General features: G+C 39.1%; 1 protein-coding gene across 1 annotated transcript in view; it reads left to right on the forward strand.

Annotated features, from left to right (window-relative positions):
• The window catches only part of VKORC1L1 (vitamin K epoxide reductase complex subunit 1 like 1), a 59,110-nt gene extending 40,436 nt beyond the window's left edge, over positions 1-18,674 (forward strand). Inside the window, exons 2-3 of the mRNA XM_024133902.1 lie at positions 12,517-12,626; positions 16,678-18,674. Coding sequence (XP_023989670.1) covers positions 12,517-12,626; positions 16,678-16,904 — 337 coding nt within the window. The 3' untranslated portion in view covers positions 16,905-18,674. The remainder of the gene's footprint in view (positions 1-12,516; positions 12,627-16,677) is intronic.
• The last annotated feature ends 1,725 nt before the right edge of the window (positions 18,675-20,399 follow it).

The raw sequence follows: 20,399 nt of genomic DNA on the forward strand, positions 1-20,399 counted from the left end.
CCTGCATTGGCAGGCGGACTCTCAACCACTGCGCCACCAGGGAAGCCCAGAACCAGCTTTTTATTTCATTTACTTTATCATTTTTCTGTTTCAACTTCATTGATTTCTGCTCTAATCTTATTTTCCCTCCTTCCTTCTTTTAATACTATAAATTTCCCTCTAAGTGCCGCTTTAGCTGCACACCACCACTTTTGATATGTTATATTTTTATTCAGTTCAAAATATTTTCTAATTTCCTTGAGACTTTATCTTTGACCTGTGGATTTTTTTTTTTAAGAAGTGTGTTGTTTAATTTCCAAATAATTGGGGGCTTTTTTTTTTTTTTTTTTTGCGGTACGCGGGCCTCTCACTGTTGTGGCCTCTCCCGCTGTGGAGCACAGGCTCCGGACGCGCAGGCTCAGCGGCCATGGCTCATGGGCCCAGCCGTTCCGCGGCATGTGGGATCCTCCTGGACCGGGGCACAAACCCACGTCCCCTGCATCAGCAGGCGGACTCTCAACCACTGCACCACCAGGGAAGCCCTGGGAGCATTTTTAAGATACATTTCTGTTACTGGTTTCTAGTTTAATTTTCATTATGGTCAGAGGGTATACTTTGTATGATTTCAATTATTTAAATTTGTTAAGGTTTGTATATAATATGTTTGTGTTTTGTTTATAGTGTGGTTTATCTTGATGTGTATTTGAAAAGAATATATATTCTGCTATTGTTGGGTGGAATGTTCTACAAATGTCAGATCAGGTTGGTCTGGGTATGATGTTCTTTGAGTTTATCAACTCTTTCATGTTCACTGAGTTTTTTTTTAATTTTAATTTTAATTATTTTAATATTTCTTTTTAAAATTTTTTAAAAATTAATTAATTTTGTCTGTGTTGAGTCTTTGTTACTGCACGTGGGCTTTCTCTAGTTGTGGCGAGCAGGGGCACTCTTTGTTGTGGTGCGTGAGCTTCTCATTGCGGTGGCTTCTCTTGTTGCAGAGCACGGGCTCTAGGCACATGGGCTTCAGTATTGTGGCACTTGGGCTCAGTAGTTGTGGCATGTGGGCTCTAGAGCGCAGGCTCAGTAGTTGTGGCACATGGGCTTAGCTGCTACACGGCATGTGGGATCTTCCTGGAGCAGGGATCGAACCCGTGTCCCCTGCAGTGGCAGGTGGATTCTTAACCACTGTGCCACCAGGGAAGTCCCTGAGTTTTTTTTTTTTTAATCCATTATGTTTGTGTTTTGCTAAATTTGAGGAGTTTTAAGCCACTATTTCTTAAAACACTTTTGTGCCTCAATCTCTTTTTCTGACCCCTTCTGGGAATCCAGTGACATGAATGTTAGACTGTTTGGTATTGTCCTACAAGTTCCTAAGTGCCTGTTCATTTTTTTTTTTCTTTTTCTCTGTTCTTCAGGTTGGATAATTTCTGTTGATCAATCTTTCAGCTCACTGAATCTTCCCCTTTGCCATCTTCATTCTGCTTTTGACTTCATCTAGTGAATTTTTAATTTCAGATCTTTCATTGTTATATAATTTCCATTTGGTTCCTGTTTTATAGTTATTCTTTCTCTTCTGAGAACTTCCATCTTTCCAGTCATTTTTCATTACCTTCACCTTGTGGAACATAGATACAACTGTTTTAAATCTTTTTCTGATAACTCCAATATCTATGTCATTTTAGGATTGACATTTTTTTTTCCCCTGAGAATTGGTCACTTTTTCTTTTTTCGGTTCGTTGTACGTCATATAATTTTGGAATATATCCTCAACTCATTTGGAATGTATCTTGAATATTTTGCTTTTAGACTCTGGCTTCTGTTAAAATCTTGAGAATATTGATTTTTGTTTTAACACGCAATCAACCCAGTTAGATTAAGACTACAAGTTCTATCTCCTCTGTGGGCGATAGTTTCAATGTCACTTCCATTTTCAAAGCCTTTGCCCTCACATGCCCCACTCAATAGTCAGTCTGCAACTTGAGTGGTGTTTAGTTCTCAAAGACTTTGGTGTGCTTCCTTGGTTCTGTTCCATGCATTTGCAGCTCAGGGGTGAGACTGGGACTTGTGTTAGTTGCTACACAGAATTAGGAGATCCTTTCTTTGGCTTCCTCCTTGCTGGGATTTTCTTCCTAACCTCTGGTTCCCAGCAGCCCCTTTTCCAGTTCCTCTAGCTAGAAAGACATGTTTCTCACAGCGCATTTTACTCCCCTTGCTGTCACATAGTTCCACATGACAGATTTCACCCTCAGGGTAAAAAAGTGAGAGAAAAGAGAACAAAAATGACAGGATTCCCCTTACTTGCTTAAGACCACAGGGGCCCCTTTTCTCATTTCTTCCAGGCAGAGACAGGTTTTCTCTCAATTTGAGGTACGTGGACTGTCATCCCTGAGATGCAGTTTCAGAACACTTGCTCACCTTTAAGCAAGGCCAGGAGGGAAAAAATAATATGAAAACAAACTGTGGTTGCCCCCCTCACACACTACTCAGCTCACATGGGTCCCTTTTCTTCATCTTCTAGCCAGAAAGGGGCTTTTTTGGCTGTCTACTACCCCTGGGCAATTCTGAAACTTGAGCTACTCTTGCTTCAAAGTCAGAAGATAGAAGAGGGTAAAACCCCCAGAAAACTCCACAGTACTGGTTGTTCAAGTTTCAACTTCTTTCCCCTGTTCACTTACTGTTTTTACTTTTTAGAGTTCTCAGGTGGTTGGTTTTCATATTCTTTCCAATTTTCAGTTGTAATCAATGAGAGAGAGAGACTATGGTGGGCGTAATCTATTTTGTCCAGCACTGGAATTGGCATTCATATTTTTTTATTATAAATTTATGTATTTATTTATTTATTTTTGGCTGCATTGGGTCTTCGTTGCTGTGTGCAGGCTTTCTCTAGTTGCAGTGAGTGGGGGGCTACTCTTCGTTGTGGTGCACGTGCTTCTCGTTGCAGTGGCTTCTCTTGTTGCGGAGCACAGGCTCTAGGCGTGAGGTCTTCAGTAGTTGTGGCTCACGGCTCTAGAGCACAGGCTCAGTAGTTGTGGTGCACGGCCTCAGTTGCTCTGCAGCATGTGGTATCTTCCCAGACCAGGGCTCGAACCTGTGTCCCCTGTATTGGCAGATAGAGTCTTAACCACTGCACCACCAGGGAAGTCCCAGCATTCATATTTTTAATGCCTTGGTCTACAGATGACTTGACAGTTAAGGGTCCTCAGACATTTGAGAAAAGTCTTCAATATGAGAGACAGATACACGTAGACACACACCAAGGAACTCAGAGGAAACAGAAAATGAAGCTGCCTGAAGTAAACTTAAAATAAACATAAATGGTTCTATCTCCTTAAATCTAAGGTAAAAAAGTGGTTACCTTGGGCTTCCCTGGTGGCGCAGTGGTTGAGAGTCCGCCTGCCGATGCAGGGGACACGGGTTCATGCCCCGGTCTGGGAGGATCCCACGTGCCGCGGAGCAGCTGGGCCTGTGAGCCATGGCCGCTGAGCCTGCGCGTCCGGGGCCTGTGCTCCGCGACGGGAGAGGCCACAGCAGTGAGAGGCCCGCGTACCGCAAAAAAAAAGTGGTTACCCATAAACAAAGCAAGATGCTATTTATGTAAAAGGAGCCATCAGCTAATAAGAATCCAGTGTATGGTAGCAATAAGTTTAATAAATGAATTAAGATTGCTTGGAAGAGTACATCATGTTAATCTAGAAAATGGAACCAAAGGAAAGAGAGATGGCAAATAGAAGGAAAGGTAAAAGAAAATTAGAGGTTCTGTTTTTACAAGTCCAGCAGTTGTCTAAATCATGATATGTGAAAATTGTCTGTACTGAAGAACACAAATTTCTACACTGAAAGAGCCTACTAAGGGCCCTTCACAATGAAGGACTGAAGACCCACACCAAGGCACATCCTTTGTGAAATTTTATATCACTAGAATTAACATGCAGTTTCTTAAAGCTTCATGGAGGGACAAAAACAGGTCATATTCAAAGGTCAGAGTGGCATCAGATTTTTCAAGGACCAACTCTGGAAGTAGGATAGTGGAACAATGTCTTAAAAATTCTGAAGGAAAATTATTTTAAATTTGTAATTATATACCCAAACAAAATGTCAGTCCAGTGTGATGGTAGAAGAAATATATATATATATATATGTGTATTCTTTGACCGCGCCACACGGCTTGCAGGATCTCAGTTCCCCAGCCAGGGATTGAACCCGGGCCACGGCAGTGAAGCCCTGAATCCTAACCACTAGGCCACCAGGAAACTCCCTAGAAAGATATTTTTAGACTTTCAACATCTCAGAAATTTTACCTCTAGTATGTGTTTTCTCAAGGAAGCTATTAGAAGATTGTTTCACCAAAACAGGCGATTAAACTAAGGGGAAAGGAGCATGCCAAACCTAAGAAATGAACGATTCAGTGTAGGGAAGAGATTGGAAGTCTTAGGATAACAGCTGTGCAGCAAGCCCAGCGAGCAGCCTGCCCAAATCAAGTCCTCTAGAGTGGTCAGGAAGGTCAAGGGTTACAGGGAAGTTGTCTCCAGGGGAAAAAATGCAATTCATAGATTTTTAAAAAATTATTTATTTCTTTATTCATTTATTTATTTATGGCTGTGTTGGGTCTTTGTTGCTGTGTGCGGGCTTTCTCTAGTTGCGGTGAGTGGGAGCTACTCTTCGTTGTGGTGCGCAGGCTTCTAGTTGCGGTGGCTTCTCGTTGCAGAGCACGGGCTCTAGGCTTGCGGGCTTCAGTAGTTGTGGTGCACAGGCTCAGTAGTTGTGGCTTGTGGGCTCTAGAGCTCAGGCTCAGTAGTTGTGGTGCATGGGCTTAGTTGCTCCACGGCATGTGGGATCTTCCCGGACCAGGGCTCGAAACTGTCCCCTGAATTGGCAGGCGGATTCTTAACCACTGTGCCACCAGGGAAGTCCCTGCTAGTAATATTTTATTGACAGTTTTTGCATCTATATTCATCAGGGTATTGGCCTGTAATTTTCTTTTCTGGTAGTGTCCTTTTTTGGCTTCGGTATCAGGATCATGCTGGCCTCATAAGATGAGTTTGGCCTCTTCACATTTTTTGGAAGACTTTGAGAAAGATTGGCACAAAATTAACCATTTTAAAGTGTACAGTGACATTTAGTATACTTGCAGTGTTGTGCAGTCATCATCTCTATCCAGTTCCAAAACATTTTGATTACCCCCAAAGGAGATACTGTACTGATTAAGCAATCACTTCTCACTGCCCCCTCCCCCAGCCCCTGGCAACCACAAACCTACTTTCTGTCTCTATGGATCTGTCTGTTTGGGAACTCTCATATAAATGTGATCTTTTGTGTCTGGCATTTTTCACTTAGCATAATGTATTCAAGGTTCATCCATGTTGTAGCATGTATCAGTACTTCATTCCTTTTTATGGCTGAATAATATTCCATTTTATGGATATACTGTGTTTTGTGTATCCATTCATCAGTTAATGGGCACTGAGTTGTTTCCATCTTTTGGCTATTGTGAATAGTGCTGCTGTGAACAAGTATTTGTGCTTTCTTGAATACCTGTTTTCAAATATTTGGGGTATATAACTAGGAGTGGAATTGCTGAGTCATATGGTAATTCCATGTTTAACTTTTTGAGGAACCAAAAATTGTTTTCCTCAGCAGCTGCTACATTTTACCCACCAGCAGTATACAAGGGTTCCAATATCTCCACATCCTCACCAACATTTGTTATTTTCTTTTTTTTTTAAAGTTATAGCCATGGAATCTATAAAAATATAATTTATTAAAAGATATTATTTATTTTATTGAGGTATAATTGACATATCATTTTAGGTGTACAATGCATTGTTTTGATATTTGTATATATTGCAGAATGATCACCATAATAAGTCCAGTTAACATCCATCACCATACATAGGTATACAAAATTTCTTTTCTTGTGATGAGAACTTTCAAGATCCACTTACCTAGCTACTTGCAAATATACAATACAGTATTCTTAACTATAGTCACCATACTATACATTATATCCCCAGGGCTTATTCATTTTATAACTGGAAATTTGTACCTTTTGACTCTCTTTACCAGTTTTGCCCACTCCCTCCCTGAGGCAACTACCAATCTGTTCTCTATATCCATGAGCTCAGTTTTTTTGTTCATTTGTTATTTGTGGTTTTTTTAGGTCCCACATATAAGTGAGATCATACGATATTTATCTTTTTCTGTGTGACTTATTTCATTTAGCATAATGCCCTCAAGGTCCATCCATGTTGTTGCAAATGGCAAGCTTTCATTCTTTTTTATGGCTGAATAATATTCTATTCTATATATATATATATATTATACACAACACACACACACACACACACACACACACACACACACACACACACACACACACACACACACAGCCAGCACATTTCCTTTATCCATTCACCCATTGATGGACATTTAGGTTGTTTCCATGCCTTGGCTATTGTAAATAATGCTACAGTGAACATAATACACATCTTTCCAGTTAGTGTTTTTGTTTTCTTTGGATAAATACCCAGTAGTGGAATTGCTGGATCATCTGGTAGCTCTATTTTTAGTTGTTTGAGGAACCTCCATACTGTTTTCCATAGTGGCTGCACCAATTAACATTCCCACCAACAATGTGCAAGGGTTCTCTTTTTTTTTTTTTTTTTTTTTTTGTGGTATGCTGGCCTCTCACTGTTGCGGAGCACAGGCTCCGGACGCGCAGGCTCAGTGGCCATGGCTCACGGGCCCAGCCGCTCTGCGGCATGTGGTATTTTCCCATACCGGGGCATGAACCCGTGTCCCCTGCATCGGCAGGCGGACTCTCAACCACTAGGCCACCAGGGAAGCCCCAACAAGGGTTCTCTTTTCTCCACATCCTCACCAACGCTTATTTCTTGTCTTTTTGATAGTAGCCACTCTAACAGGTATGAGGTGTTATCTCATTGTGGTTTTGATTTACATTTCCCTGATGACTAGTGATGTTGAATACCTTTTCATGTACTTGTTAGCCATCTGTGTCTTCTTTGGAAAAATGTCTATTTAGTTTCTCTGCCCATTTTTAAAATCAGATTGTTTGTTTTTTTGCTATTGCGTTGTATGAGTTCTTTATATATTTTGGGTATTAACCCCTTATCAGATATATGATTTGCAAATATTTTCTCCCATTCAGTAGGTTGCCTTTTCATTTTGTTGATGGTTCCTTTTGCCCTGCAGCAGCTTTTTAGTTTGATGTAATCCTACTTGTTTATTTTTGCTTTTTGTTGCCTTTGCTTTTGGTGTTAAATCCAAAAAATCATTGCCTAGACTACTGTCAAGGCACAACACACAAGGAAATGTGCTGGCTGTGTGTGTGTGTGTGTGTTGTGTGACTATTTGCCTATGTTTTCTTCTAGGAGTATTATGGTTTCAGTTCTTACATTCAGTTCTTTAATCCATTTTGAGTTAATTTTTGTGTATGGTGTATATAGTGGTCTAGTTTCATTCTTTTGATGTGGCTGTCCAGTTTTCCCAGCACCATTTATTGAAGAGATTATCCTTTCCCCATTTTATATTCTTGGCTCCTTTATCATAAATTAATTTACCCTATATATGTGGGTTTATTTCTGAGCTCTCTATTCTGTTCCATTGATCTGTCTCTTTTTATGCCACTGCCATACTGATTTGAATGCTGTAGCTTTGTAGTATAGTTGAAAATCAGAGACTGTGATGCCTCCAGCTTTGTTCTTCTTTCTCGACATTGCTTTGGCTCTTCAGGGTCTTTTGTGATTTCACAAAAATTTTAGGATTGTTTGTTCTATTTCTACTTTATCTCACCCCAGTTTTTAAAATTTTGTCTGACCTGTGATTTGTTTTTTGTTGCGGGGGGAGAATTGGTCAAAAGCAGTGATTTTCAAACTTTTTGATATCAGAACCCCTTTATATCTTTAATAATTATTGAATACCCCTAAAAGGTTTTGTTTGTGTGGGTTATATCTTTGTGGGGTTTATTTATTTAAATATTTATTTATTTTTTAAATTTTTGGCTGTGTTGGGTCTTCATTGCTGTGCGCGGGCTTTCTCTAGTTTTGGCGAGTGGGGGCTACTCTTCGTTGCGGTGTGCAGGCTTCTCATTGTGGTGGCTTCTCTTTGTTGCAGAGCACAGGCTTCAGTAGTTGTGGTGCATGGGCTCAGTAGTTGTGGCTCACGGGCTCTAGAGCGCAGGCTCAGCAGTTGTGGTGCACAGGCTTAGTTGCTCGGCGGCATGTGGGATCTTCCTGGTCCAGGGATCGAACCCATGTCCCCTGTGTTGGCAGGCAGATTCTTAACCACTGCGCCACCAAGGAAGACCCTATATCTTTGGTACTTACTGTATTAGAAGTTACAAACTGAGAAATTATTTAAATATGTATTCATTTATTGAAACATAATAAACCCATTACATGTTAACAAAATATTTTCATGAATAATAACTTTTTCCAAACACACACATACAAAATAGTGGAAAGACTTGCCTAGTTTCTCTTATTGCAAATCTCTTTAAAGCCTGCCATAAGATAAGACTGTTGGATTCTCACATCAGCTCCTATATTCAGTCTATTGCATTATCACATGTGATGCATGTAGCCTTTGGAAAACTCCCCTATACACTTATGAGAGAATGATAATGAAGGAGGCAAATAATGTCTTAGATTTATCCTCAGGGACCTAGGATACCCAAGTTGGAGAGCAATTGGTTTTAAGATTTGTTGTTTCTGGCAAAATTAGGAGTGTTTCGAAACCTTTCAACAATTTCTCATAATACCTAGGGAAGAGGTATGGGTTGTTTATGCACCCAAATACAGAATATCCAAGGAAGTTACTATTTGGGTCAAAGATGAACCTTTTTTTAGAGTCAGAGATTAAAGAGAAGTTCTTATTTGCATAATCACTTCATTGATGTTATTCAATACTATACTGAAGCAAAATGCATCTGTATAAGTAGTACTTTAAGAAAACATTTCTTTTTGCTCTGTTGGTTAATATCCCATCTTGTTCCGTAAAGTACTTGGGGCAACTCTGCAGGTAAGTAGTATAATAGAGTTTTGAATATAGATGGGACAAGAAGAAAAAGGTTAGACACTAAGATAAAGCCAAGCATAAAGTTAGCACATAAAATTTATTTCATACACTTTTGTATAGCTTTTAGAAGTGGGAGAAAACTACAGTATTGTCAAATGTTCCAACTTGAAAAAAAGATTCACTAAGGGTTTTGTTTTTGTTTTTGTTTTGTGTGGTACGTGGGTCTCTCACTGTTGTGGCCTCTCCTGTTGCAGAGCACAGGCTCCGGTCGCGCAGGCTCAGCAGCCATGGCTCACGTGCCTAGCCGCTCCGCGGAATGTGGGATCTTCCCGGACCGGGGCACGAACCCGTGTCCCCTGCATCGGCAGGCGGACTCTCAACCACTGCGCCACCAGGGAAGCCCCACTAAGGGTTTTAAATTACACCATCCTTAGCAATTGTGAAGTATAGTGTCATTTATGAAAATCTGCTCTTATTCACCTTTCCTAGGAAAATAATCTTAACGTTATGCCAGTCTACTTTGCTAGTGATTTCACTTGCTAACAGTTATTCCATCAGCCTTATCAAAGTTAATTAAGCGTTATTCAACTTTATTAATTGTATTTATCAAGGAATTAAGCTATTATTCTGTTTGCTTGAAAATGCTGAAATGGTAACTGCATTTTATAACTTCATGCAACATGAGAGAAAGAGCACAGCACTGCGATCCAGGAGACCAGAGATCTAATTTTGGTTCCGAGACTGGATTCCTACAAGCCTAGGCAGCCACATGCATCTTGCTCATGGGTGGAGAGGAGTGTGGATTGCTGGAAAGCGACTAACAGTTTAATTTGGGAGATGGAAGCACTCTATAGAACGTTGAGGTGCTTTTTTGTTTGTTTTTTTTATGAAAGTTACTTACATTCTCACTTCACACTCCTGGAATTACTTCACACTCCAGAATTATTGTACCAGGACTAGTATACCAGGATTACAATTTGTATACCAGGGTTACTCAGGTGTATGTATTTGTCAAAATTATACAATTAAGATTTGTGCATTAAATGTATGGACATTTTACCTTAAAAAAATCTAAAAATAATCATTAGGTGGTTGGGGGTAGAGGTGGAGATAAAACAAGAAAGGCACAATTTTCGGAACTGGGTGATAGGGACCTAAGGTTATTACACTGTTGTTTTCATTTTATGTATATACATTTGAAGCTTTCCATGTCAAAATGTTTTCTTTTTTTAAAGCAACATTTTGGTCTACCATATTAGAAGGTCAAAAGATAGCATTTAAAACTGATAAATCAAGAAATAGCAGTGTAAGCATATTATTTAGAAACGTGGAAGTAAATAGAAGGGAAAAACAGTTAAAAGGCATCAAAGTGGTTGGTTGCCTATGGGGATCAGAGCTGAGTGTGGAGAGGCCTGGAGTAGGAAATATCTCTATTTTGTTTTATAAGGCTTTTAGTGTTACTTGATTTTTAAACCTTATGCATGTATTACTTTGATAAAATGATGCATTCATTCTATGGATTACTGCTTTGCTTTCAAGGAAAATATCCACATGATCATATGTGAATAATTAGGCATAGACTAATGCTTAGAATATAAAAATTCTGTTTATGTATGATAATTCTGGTACTATGCCCAGTTATTTCCATTGCCAAAGTTGGTGATTTACATTTGAATTCCTACTTCAGATGAGTAGGGCTTCAAAGTGTGATTGCATAGTTTGTCCCTGCCCTCCTGCAGTTTGGTCTTTACACAGTAGTCAAGAGTGATCATCAATAAGCTTATATTACTCTCCTGTTTAAAAGCCACTGAATGCCTTCCCATTGCAGTTAGAATAGAATTCAAACTCTTCATCATGGCCTACAAACAAGGCTATAAATTATTATAAATGATGGAACGGTGCCTCATTCTCTTGCCACTCTCCCTCATCAGTGTCAGCCTTGATGGTCTTCTTTTACACACTCATAGCTCTTTCCAGGCCTTTGTACTTGCCATTCCTCATGAGATTGGCTGCTTCGGGATTTCATTCAGGATTTAATTCCTGAAAAAGGCCTTCCCTGACCATCTAGCTAGAGTAGCTCCTTCCACCCCTTCTCCATCTAGAGCAGTGGTGCTGAGTGTGGTCCTCAGACCAGAAGCATGAGCATCACGTGGGAGCATTTTATTTTGTTTTGTTTGGAAATGCAGTCCTCCACCCCACCACAGACCAGCTGCAGTAAAATCTGCATTTTAACAAAACTCCAAGGTGATTGCATGCAGTTTAAAATTTTCAAAAGCTCTGATCTAGAATAACCCACCTTCTCAACTTTCCTGTGTATCTGTTAATAGTGCATCCATTTCTGAAGATAAGTTAGTCATTTACTTGTCTGTTACTTTTCCCTAAATGGAATATGAGCCCCACAAGGGCACCACTTTGACTTGTTCACTCTGGACAAGTCAGCACCTGACCCACTGTCTGCACCTGGAACACACTCAATGAGTATTTGATGTGTAAAGGAATATATGAATATGATTGAGATTATTTTGTGTTCCTTGACGCATATAATTGTATAACAATCTTCATGGTTCTCACTTGCTAGTAAAATTGGGGTTATCTCCCAACATCATCATTATGAAGAGATTTCACTCTCTTTCTTAGACACTAAAGTCGTGTGACTAGGAAGGAATCACTTATTTATCCTTTTTTTCAGGTAGTTTGTCTTCAGAACCCAAGTTTAGATTTTATTGAGTAATTTGCTACAGACTGAAAACATTTTCTTTTTGGTATTTTAAAAAGCACTTTCATTCAGAGTTAAAGTTATTATCAAAGGGTTTTATCCAAAGTAAATGTTAGTTTGATATTTGTATCAAATTTTATTAAATCAGAATTTAATTTTTAATAAGAAAATAAGATTCTGAAAATGTAAAGTCAAATGCAACATTTTCAGTTAAACTGCAAATAAAAACTAATGGGGCAAATAATGTATCAACTTTTTACTCTTGAGATAAGATTCTAGGAAAGACTTTAGTTTCTGATATTCTATCGTACATTTAAAGGTGTGTTCCCAGGATATGTTTCCTAATGCATGTCCCGGTCAGGAAGCAACATTTTGGTCTATGTACTTTGAATGAAGAAATAGGAGAGCTTACATCAGTGACTTTTAACGGGTGATGATTTTGCCCCCAGGGGACATTTGGCAATGGCTGATGACATTTTGGGAGGCACAGCTGGCAGGGGAGTGGAGGCCACGGATACTGCTGAACATCTTGTAACGCACTGAATAGCCCCCCACCACAAAGAAGCATTTAGCCCAGCATGTCAGTGGTGCTGCTGCTAAGAGACCCTGGCTTAAATCGAAAGAGCCCTTTCTCTCTGCAAATACTAATGCTGTCAGGAAGAGACTATATAGAAATGGGCAATTTAGAGATTCAGATGGGTATATGGACATGATATGCTCAGATAATTCTACATTTTTTAAAATAGGAAAACTCAAGTATAGCGTTACTGGTTTTCTTTATTTTACAGATGGGGTCGAGGATTTGGTCTTTTGGGTTCCATTTTTGGAAAGGATGGTGTATTAAACCAGCCAAACAGTGTCTTTGGACTTATATTTTATATACTACAGTTATTACTTGGTAAGTATTTATACAGCAATACAAAAATAAGTTTGTTATATTTCATTTAGTACTTTGTGTCGTTGCCCTGATGTGTGTCTTTATATTAAATAAAAGCATATGTTAGTGATAGAACCACTGGTTTGTAACACATTTTGGTGTGAAAACTTGGTTCACTAAGATTTTGATGAAGCTAATGCTGAACTTGGTTATCTGTTGGTGTTTAATCAGGGATAGCAGCATCCCATGATGCCTAGAAAAACAAGTCCCATTCAGGGAAATTACTACTCCAAACAGTTTGCCCTGGAAACCTTTTCCCTTATTATTTTGTATACTCTATAGCTATTTTAAAATATTATGCATTGAGAAAACATTAATGGTATATGATATTCAGTCATAATTCCATCACCTTTACATAGCCACTATTGCCATTGTAGTCTACTTTTTTCACTTAATTTTATGTGAACTCTCTTATATTGTCTGTCCTCTTAAGTGTTTTATTATTGTGAACATCAAGGCCTCAGATTTTTTAATATCCTAAATAACACTGCACTGATCAACTTTGTTTAAAGTCCCCTTCTCATACCCGCTTCCCTCTTTGAATTTTTTCTGCAAAATATCTATAGGATGAATGAATCAACAAACAAAGATTTTTTTTGGTATGGATTTTAATGGGTATAACCAAACTGCTTTTCCCTCAGTTGTAAGGTTTCCCCAAAGCTTCATCCATCCTCATTTTTTAAAGTTTTTTCTGTAAAATTTCTAATTCAGTAGTTACACATTAGTAGCCATTATTTTAATTTTACTGTATTTTAATTTACTTTTATTGCCAATTTAGTTATTGGGATCCTCATAATAGTACACTTCATATTTGTTACAGACATTTTACCCATTCTTTATCCTTTTTAATGTTAGTTTCGTGAGTTTTGATTGTATAAAAGTTTTCATACTTTTAGAGTTAAATCCATCCTTTTTTGTCCTTGCATTTCAGTTGTTAATATTTTATCCTGTTATCTGCCAGGTCTTCTGTCTAGCTGCAGTAGATTTATTACAAGGCAAATTGTGTATCAATTTTTCTCAATACTCCCATCATGTTTGCCCAATTCCATATCTGTATATCCTGCAGAAATATGAAAATACGCACAAGAATATTCACAGCAGTACAGTTTAAAATAGCGAAAAATTGGAAGTAGCTTAGCAAAACGTAATGGTTGAATAAATTAGGTTACAAGCATACTAGAAAATACTCTGTAGCCATTGAAGGGAAAAGTAGGTATACAAACCCTGGAAGATATAGACATAGTTTAGTGAAAAAAGCAAATTGTGGTATAATAGGTGTAAGATAAGTATATGTTTATATATATGCATGTAAATGCACAGAAAATGGTGTGGTGGTTGGGGGCCGGCGTTGAGACTTTCACTTTTTATTCCATTTAATTGTTTTGTTTGGATTTCTGAAGAATATAAAGTATAAGCCCATATTAAAATAACCTAAGAAAAGCTTTGACTATGTTAATTCTTGGAGATAGGGGTTGAACAAATTTCTGTTTACAATATTTAATTTGTTAATTTCATTATATACACATTTTAAATCATGTGTATCATATGCATCTTTATAAATTTATTTTTAAATTTATTTTTATTTATTTATTTTTCTCTGCATTGGGTCTTCATTGCTGCGTGCGGGCTTTCTCTAGTTGTGGCGAGCGGGGGCCACTCTTCGTTGCGGTGCGTAGACTTCTCATTGCGGTGGCTTCTCTTGTTGGGGAGCACGGGCTCTAGGCACGCGGGCTTCAGTAGTTGTGGCTTGCGGGCTCTAGAGCGCAGGCTCAGTAGTTGTGGCGCACAGGCTTAGTTGCTCCGCGGCATGTGGGATCTTCCTGGACCAAGGCTCGAACCCGTGTCCCCTGCAGTGGCAGGTGGATTCTTAACCACTGTGCCACCAGGGAAGTCCCCATATGTATCTCTTCTATTCACATTTTATGCATTCACATGCATTTTTAGTGTCAATGTCTTTACCACTGTGGCACATTTGAACTCCTCAAACATAGTTTTCCAGAGCACATCATCTTCACTTCCTTCTAAGTTGTTTGAGATACAGCCTTTTTTGGTTTGGTTTTGTTTTTTGTTTTTGGCCGCGCCTCTCGGCTTGCGGGATCTTAGTTCCCCGACCAGGGATCTAACCCAGGTCACAGCAGTGAAAGCGCCGAGTCCTAACCACTGGACCGCCAGGGAATTCCCATCCTATTAGCTCTTTTAATCTGCACAACAGTCTTCTGGAGGCAGCCATGATTATCATCACAGTTTTACAGTTAAGGAAAAGAGTTGCAGAGAGAGAGTATAAATAACTCGCCCATATCATTTTGAAATTAACTTTCTTAGAGAAAATTAAGGTGACAGCACTAATTTTTTTTTTTTTTTTCAGTTTTTGGCCATACGACACGGCATGTGGGACCTTAGTTAGTTCCCCAACCGGCGGTCGAACCCACACCCCCTGCAGTGGAAGTGCGGAGTCTTAACCACTGGACCGCCAGGGAAGTCCCTGATAGCATTAATTTCTGAGGTTTTAGATGTTAGCATAGATGAGGTCAGCAAACTATGTTTTTTAGTAAAGGGCCAGATAGGAAATAATTTAGGCTTTTCTGACTGTTGCAACTGCTCAACTCTGCCACTCTAGTGCAAAAGCAGCCATGGACATTACATACATGAATAAGCGTGGCTGGGTTATGATAAATCTTTATTTACAAAAGCAGGTGGCATAAGTAATGCAACAGCATCTTAGTCTTAAAGAGCCTTGTTAAAGCATCATATTCTCTAGTACTGACTGGTGTTGGGGCAAGTCGGCCCCCATGGCCAAGCTGCAGCCCACAGGCAACTTCTCATTCTACTTGCAGCGGGGATTTCAGCTTCTTAATTAACCTCTTCAAACTACTACCACCTATTCTTATTTCTTCCTGTTTCTGTGATCCTTATCCATTACTTGCTGGGTAGGAGGGTATAGGTAGTTTAATACGCTCTGCTGTCTCCTCTGTCCTTGAAAATAAATGCACATGTTCTCAATACTGTTGGCTACAGGAAATTACAAAACAATACATGTGAAGACATCAGAGAGCATCAAGAATTCAGGCAAGCCTTTGTCTTGAGAACCAAGCTTAGCACACATAACTGCCTTTGTTCTTGATCTGGTTGTTTTTTTTTTTTTTTTTTTTTTTGTGGTATGCGGGCCTCCCTCTGTTGTGGCCTCTCCCGTTGCGGAGCACAGGCTCCGGACGCGCAGGCCCAGCGGCCATGGCTCACGGGCCCAGCCGCTCCGCGGCATGTGGGATCCTCCCAGACCCGGGCGCGAACCCGGTTTCCCTGCATCGGCAGTCGGATGCACAACCACTGCGCCACCAGGGAAGCCCCCTTGATCTGGTTTTGACCCATATGTGGTTTTGACCCACATGTGGCCAACTGGCCAAATGCAGTTTCCGTTATGCCCCAGGGTGAGCCCTTTCTGAAATGTTTATCATGATTTTTTTTTTTCAGCAGCATGTTCGTGTAATCATCTCCCATTATGGTTTTTTTTTTTTTTTTTTTGGTCTAAACATGGGAAAGCAAATTTTACTTTCCACAGGTGGGGATTCTACCTATAGCTAAAAGGCCAGGGGGAGGGTCTCATCAAATGTGTCCTGCTTGGATGAGAAGGTTGTGGTCCTCATGTTACTTTATTCATTAGAGGAGGTAGGGCTGTCAGTTTTACAAATCTGCTCATTGCATAACGTGATTGAGAGACTGCATATTTTCTTTGTGTGCCTTAACTGAGGCTGGTTTATGAAATAAGTTAATATTTCATCTAGAATATTGACAAGTCAAAAATATTGCAGCTATAAAACTGGTATCCTATGTGCAGAGTCAACCTGCATAATCTTAACAAAATAGACCTGTAGTTTTTGTCCTCCAATTTCAGAATGTTTTGTTGTAAGATCAGTATTCCAACACTGCAGCAAATCACAAAATGTTACCTTTTAACTCAGAAACTCTCTCTCCATTGTCAAGGTCTGATTGAGCCAAGTGTCTCTTTCTCTTGCAGGCCTGACAGCAAGTGCAGTTGCAGCTTTAATCCTCATGACATCCTCCATCATGTCTGTGGTGGGGTCTTTGTACCTGGCCTACATCCTGTACTTTGTGTTGAAGGAGTTTTGCATAATCTGCGTCATCACATACGTGCTGAACTTCATTCTTCTTATCATCAACTACAAACGACTAGTTTACTTGAATGAGGCCTGGAAACGGCAACTGCAGCCCAAGCAGGACTAACCACCTGACGAACTCTTAACTGACAGTCTGAAGTCCCTTTTTCCATTAAGTTTATTTTGCAGCAGTTTGGTTGTTGTTGTTTTTTTTTTTAATTCTTCACAACAGACACTTTCCCTAAGAATCTTAAACTGATTTTTAAAAATCCTGTAAATTAGAAGGAGCTCTAGCTATTTTCTGTGTCAATCTTCATTTTAAATATGGATACAAAAAAAAAAAAAAAAGAGGATACGCCGAGCCAATCAAAGACAAGCTTTAACTTTACTTTGGAGATGTTTCTGAAATAGTAAATGTAGCCCTAGCCTCCTTCCCTCAATTGTAAAGTGAGCAACCATTGCTAGTAATTCTCTAATGTGTATAAATTAAATTTCAGCTACAACAAATGTGATCATGACATGAAAATATTTTAGAATAGATACTGTATTAAATATTGCCATGTTTACAATATGTAATGTTTTTAGCTGATGGATTTAAACATGTAGATTCAACTAGAATCCATTCATGTGATATTTGTAAATAAAGGTAGAAATATTGGATCCATCCCTGCAGAACTTACTGTACAGTTTAGTTGAAGTGTAGCAATGAAGAAATGTCAGCTCAACGTTGACTGAAGAAATAGTGAAAATAGTAAGTCCGTACAGAGCATCTTGTGAAAAGCACTGAGAGCTGTGGGTCTAGCATTGACAGCAAAAATAATAGGGTGATTGGTTCCCTTTCATCTCCTTCCTCTGAAAGGAGGAAACTAAATTTGGACATTCAAGTCAAGCTTGTACGTAGTCATAAAACTGGATCAATTATAACCTTACAGAATGAGGCATGTGACAAGACTTTCAAGTCCAAGGCCTTCAGGATACTAAACATGGGAAAATGGGTAGATTTCTTTGGAGAAAAGCTAGAAATAGTAATATGGCATTTTTAGGTAAAATCTCTTACAACAGTTGAATTTTCATGCAGATAATTTTCCTTAACATTGGTGCCAGTCAACCAAACAGTATTGACTTTGAAATCATCAGTATAAGCCCAGTCGCTCCAGAGTAGGATTGCTTTTGGGTAGCTCTGTAGTGTTTTCCCTGTTTCTTTCTACACTAATTAACCAGATGTCTAGTTTAATTGTTTTAGAGTCAGATACTGGATTTGTAAACTTTAGGGCTGACATGCTGCTCAGTTTGCTTAACTGGGAGGAGTACTAAAGGTAGAAATATCTCAAGGTGAAATACAGTACTCTTTCTAATAACTACCCAAATGCAGAGTTTTTGAAAGTGATCTGAATAAACCCAAATGAAATAGTGACAGTATGTTTCTATGGTTAACATCTTATATCAGATTGTTAAAAGTGCCTTCTGTCTTAAATCTCAAACCAAATATTTTGTGTGTTGAACTTGGGCAGAAGTGTCCTTCCTTCCTTTCTTAGCATGAAGTAGAAAACTTGCATTCTATAGAAAGGTTCTGTATGATCATTTTATTCCTTAGATTGAGAAGTAGTAGCCATGTTTTTGCTTCCAATTCCATTCATCATTATGTTAAAAAGAGACCGGTAACTTTTGAGTGCTTTATTTGCCTTCTTTTCAAGGGAGGGGACAGGCTCTGCTCTGTAAACTGTAACATGCAGAGTCAGCAACTGTTCAGCAGTTTCCAACTGTCATAATTGATGCAATGTATTCTTCTGGCCCAAGGCAGGTATAAAATCTGAGTTGTAATGTACTTTCAACCAGTTTAAACCAGTTTTGTAAAAGATAGCTTAATTCAGATTTCATCAAGGCCTATGTTCTCCCAAGAATGTGAATATTTCAATGCCTGTTTTATTATCTATGTATTGTTCTTGTTTCTATAGTTAAAGAACTCTAGAAAGCATTGATTAGATGTCTGATATTTATGGAAAAACAAGTCCTAATGCTGGAGAACCGTGCAACGAGGTCATCTTTTAGCAGTGCTTCTCATCTACCCAGCAGTTTACTGCTTCTCTTTTCTCCGCTAGAGTGGAACTGGCTTCACGGTGAAGACTTCATGGTATATATAACTCTGGTCGTGCTAAACAAGTTCCTCGTGTCCCAATTTAAAATTGTTTTTCACCATATTTTGTATCAATCAGCAGAGTAGAGTTAAAGCTTGTCTTGATGTTGCGTTCTTGCGAACATCTTCAACTCTTACATGAGAGAACGTCAGTGTTCAGCCAGACCCTTCGAGTTTTTCCTTTGCTTTTCGAAGCCTTGGGGAAACCAGTTTCAGTTGTAGAAAAATTGTTGCCACATTCCTATGACCCCAGAATTAATATCCTTCTTTTCACTGGGTGATGACCATGTGCTGCCTGAAACACCAGCGTGGTGACGCCTGTATCGCTGTAAGCAAAGGACCTGCCCCTGTCCCCCGCGCCCCCCCCCCATGCGTGTGATTTGGTATTTTTGCCCGGGAAGAATTTAGGCTTCCCTCTACATCCTCAATTACACCCCAGAATAGGGGGAAAACCCCATGTTATAAAATCTGAAGGCTATTTTGACTATTTTAGACAATATTTAAACACTGCAACATTATTAGCCACCAATGTGGAAGAACAGATTAGGGAAGAAATTGAATTTCTGCTTCTTGGTTTTTGAAATGATTTGTAACAACGAAGGCTCTTACCTATTTGACAGTCCTATCATTTGAAGAAATAAGAGAAGTTGTGGTTAGATGATAAATTCTAGGGAATCTAGGTGGTTTGGAGGGTTTGGTATTTTTCATTGCAGCTAGTTGCTATCAGTGAGGGTAAACGTCTGGTGAAATAACTCAGGTTTAACTAGCTGTGTGCCAGGAATTACTTTTACTTGATGTATAGAGCCTCTCCTTAAATCCATTACTTCTAAGGATGTTGAAAGCATTGACTGTTTTCTTACAAAGAGATAAAGATCTATCATTTGGTATAAGAGATCCTTGGACCTACTAGGTAGGATACAGGACCAAGACTACAGTGAAATTAAAACTGTTAGTTGGCTTTAGTTTTCTTGTATTTCATTTATTTTTAAGACTATCAGCAAAAGTGCAAAGTTGTCTTCAGCAAAGCTTGACACCAATGAATGCTGACACATCTTGTCCTGAAAAATCAGTATTGAACAAATGCCAACAAGAAACCCACTATCATTTTTGGTAACCTATTTGGGAAGGAATACCTAATATTCAGTCTTTGTCCTCGTGTATTTCTCCCCAACAGGCAAGCACTGGTGAAACATTTCTATTCAGATATTTTAGGCAGCACTTATGATTCCTAATTTGTGAGAGCTACCCTTCAATAAATCAAAGGGGGCGGGGGTAGGAGTCCAGGCTACTTGGTTAAACATTTTTTTCGACAAATTAGCCCAGAAAGGTGAAATGTTTTGTTATAAAACTATTAAGCATGGCCTAAGTATTAGGTGTATGATCTGTATAGTACGTTCCATCAAAAATATTTATTACTAGTGCTCTAAGCTCCAGAGTAAACATTCATTTAAAATGGAGTTCACTGGGCAGATTTCCCCTTTAATATAG

This window comes from Physeter macrocephalus, chromosome 14, assembly GCF_002837175.3.
Source record: "Physeter macrocephalus isolate SW-GA chromosome 14, ASM283717v5, whole genome shotgun sequence".
NCBI classification, from domain to species: Eukaryota; Metazoa; Chordata; class Mammalia; order Artiodactyla; family Physeteridae; genus Physeter; species Physeter macrocephalus.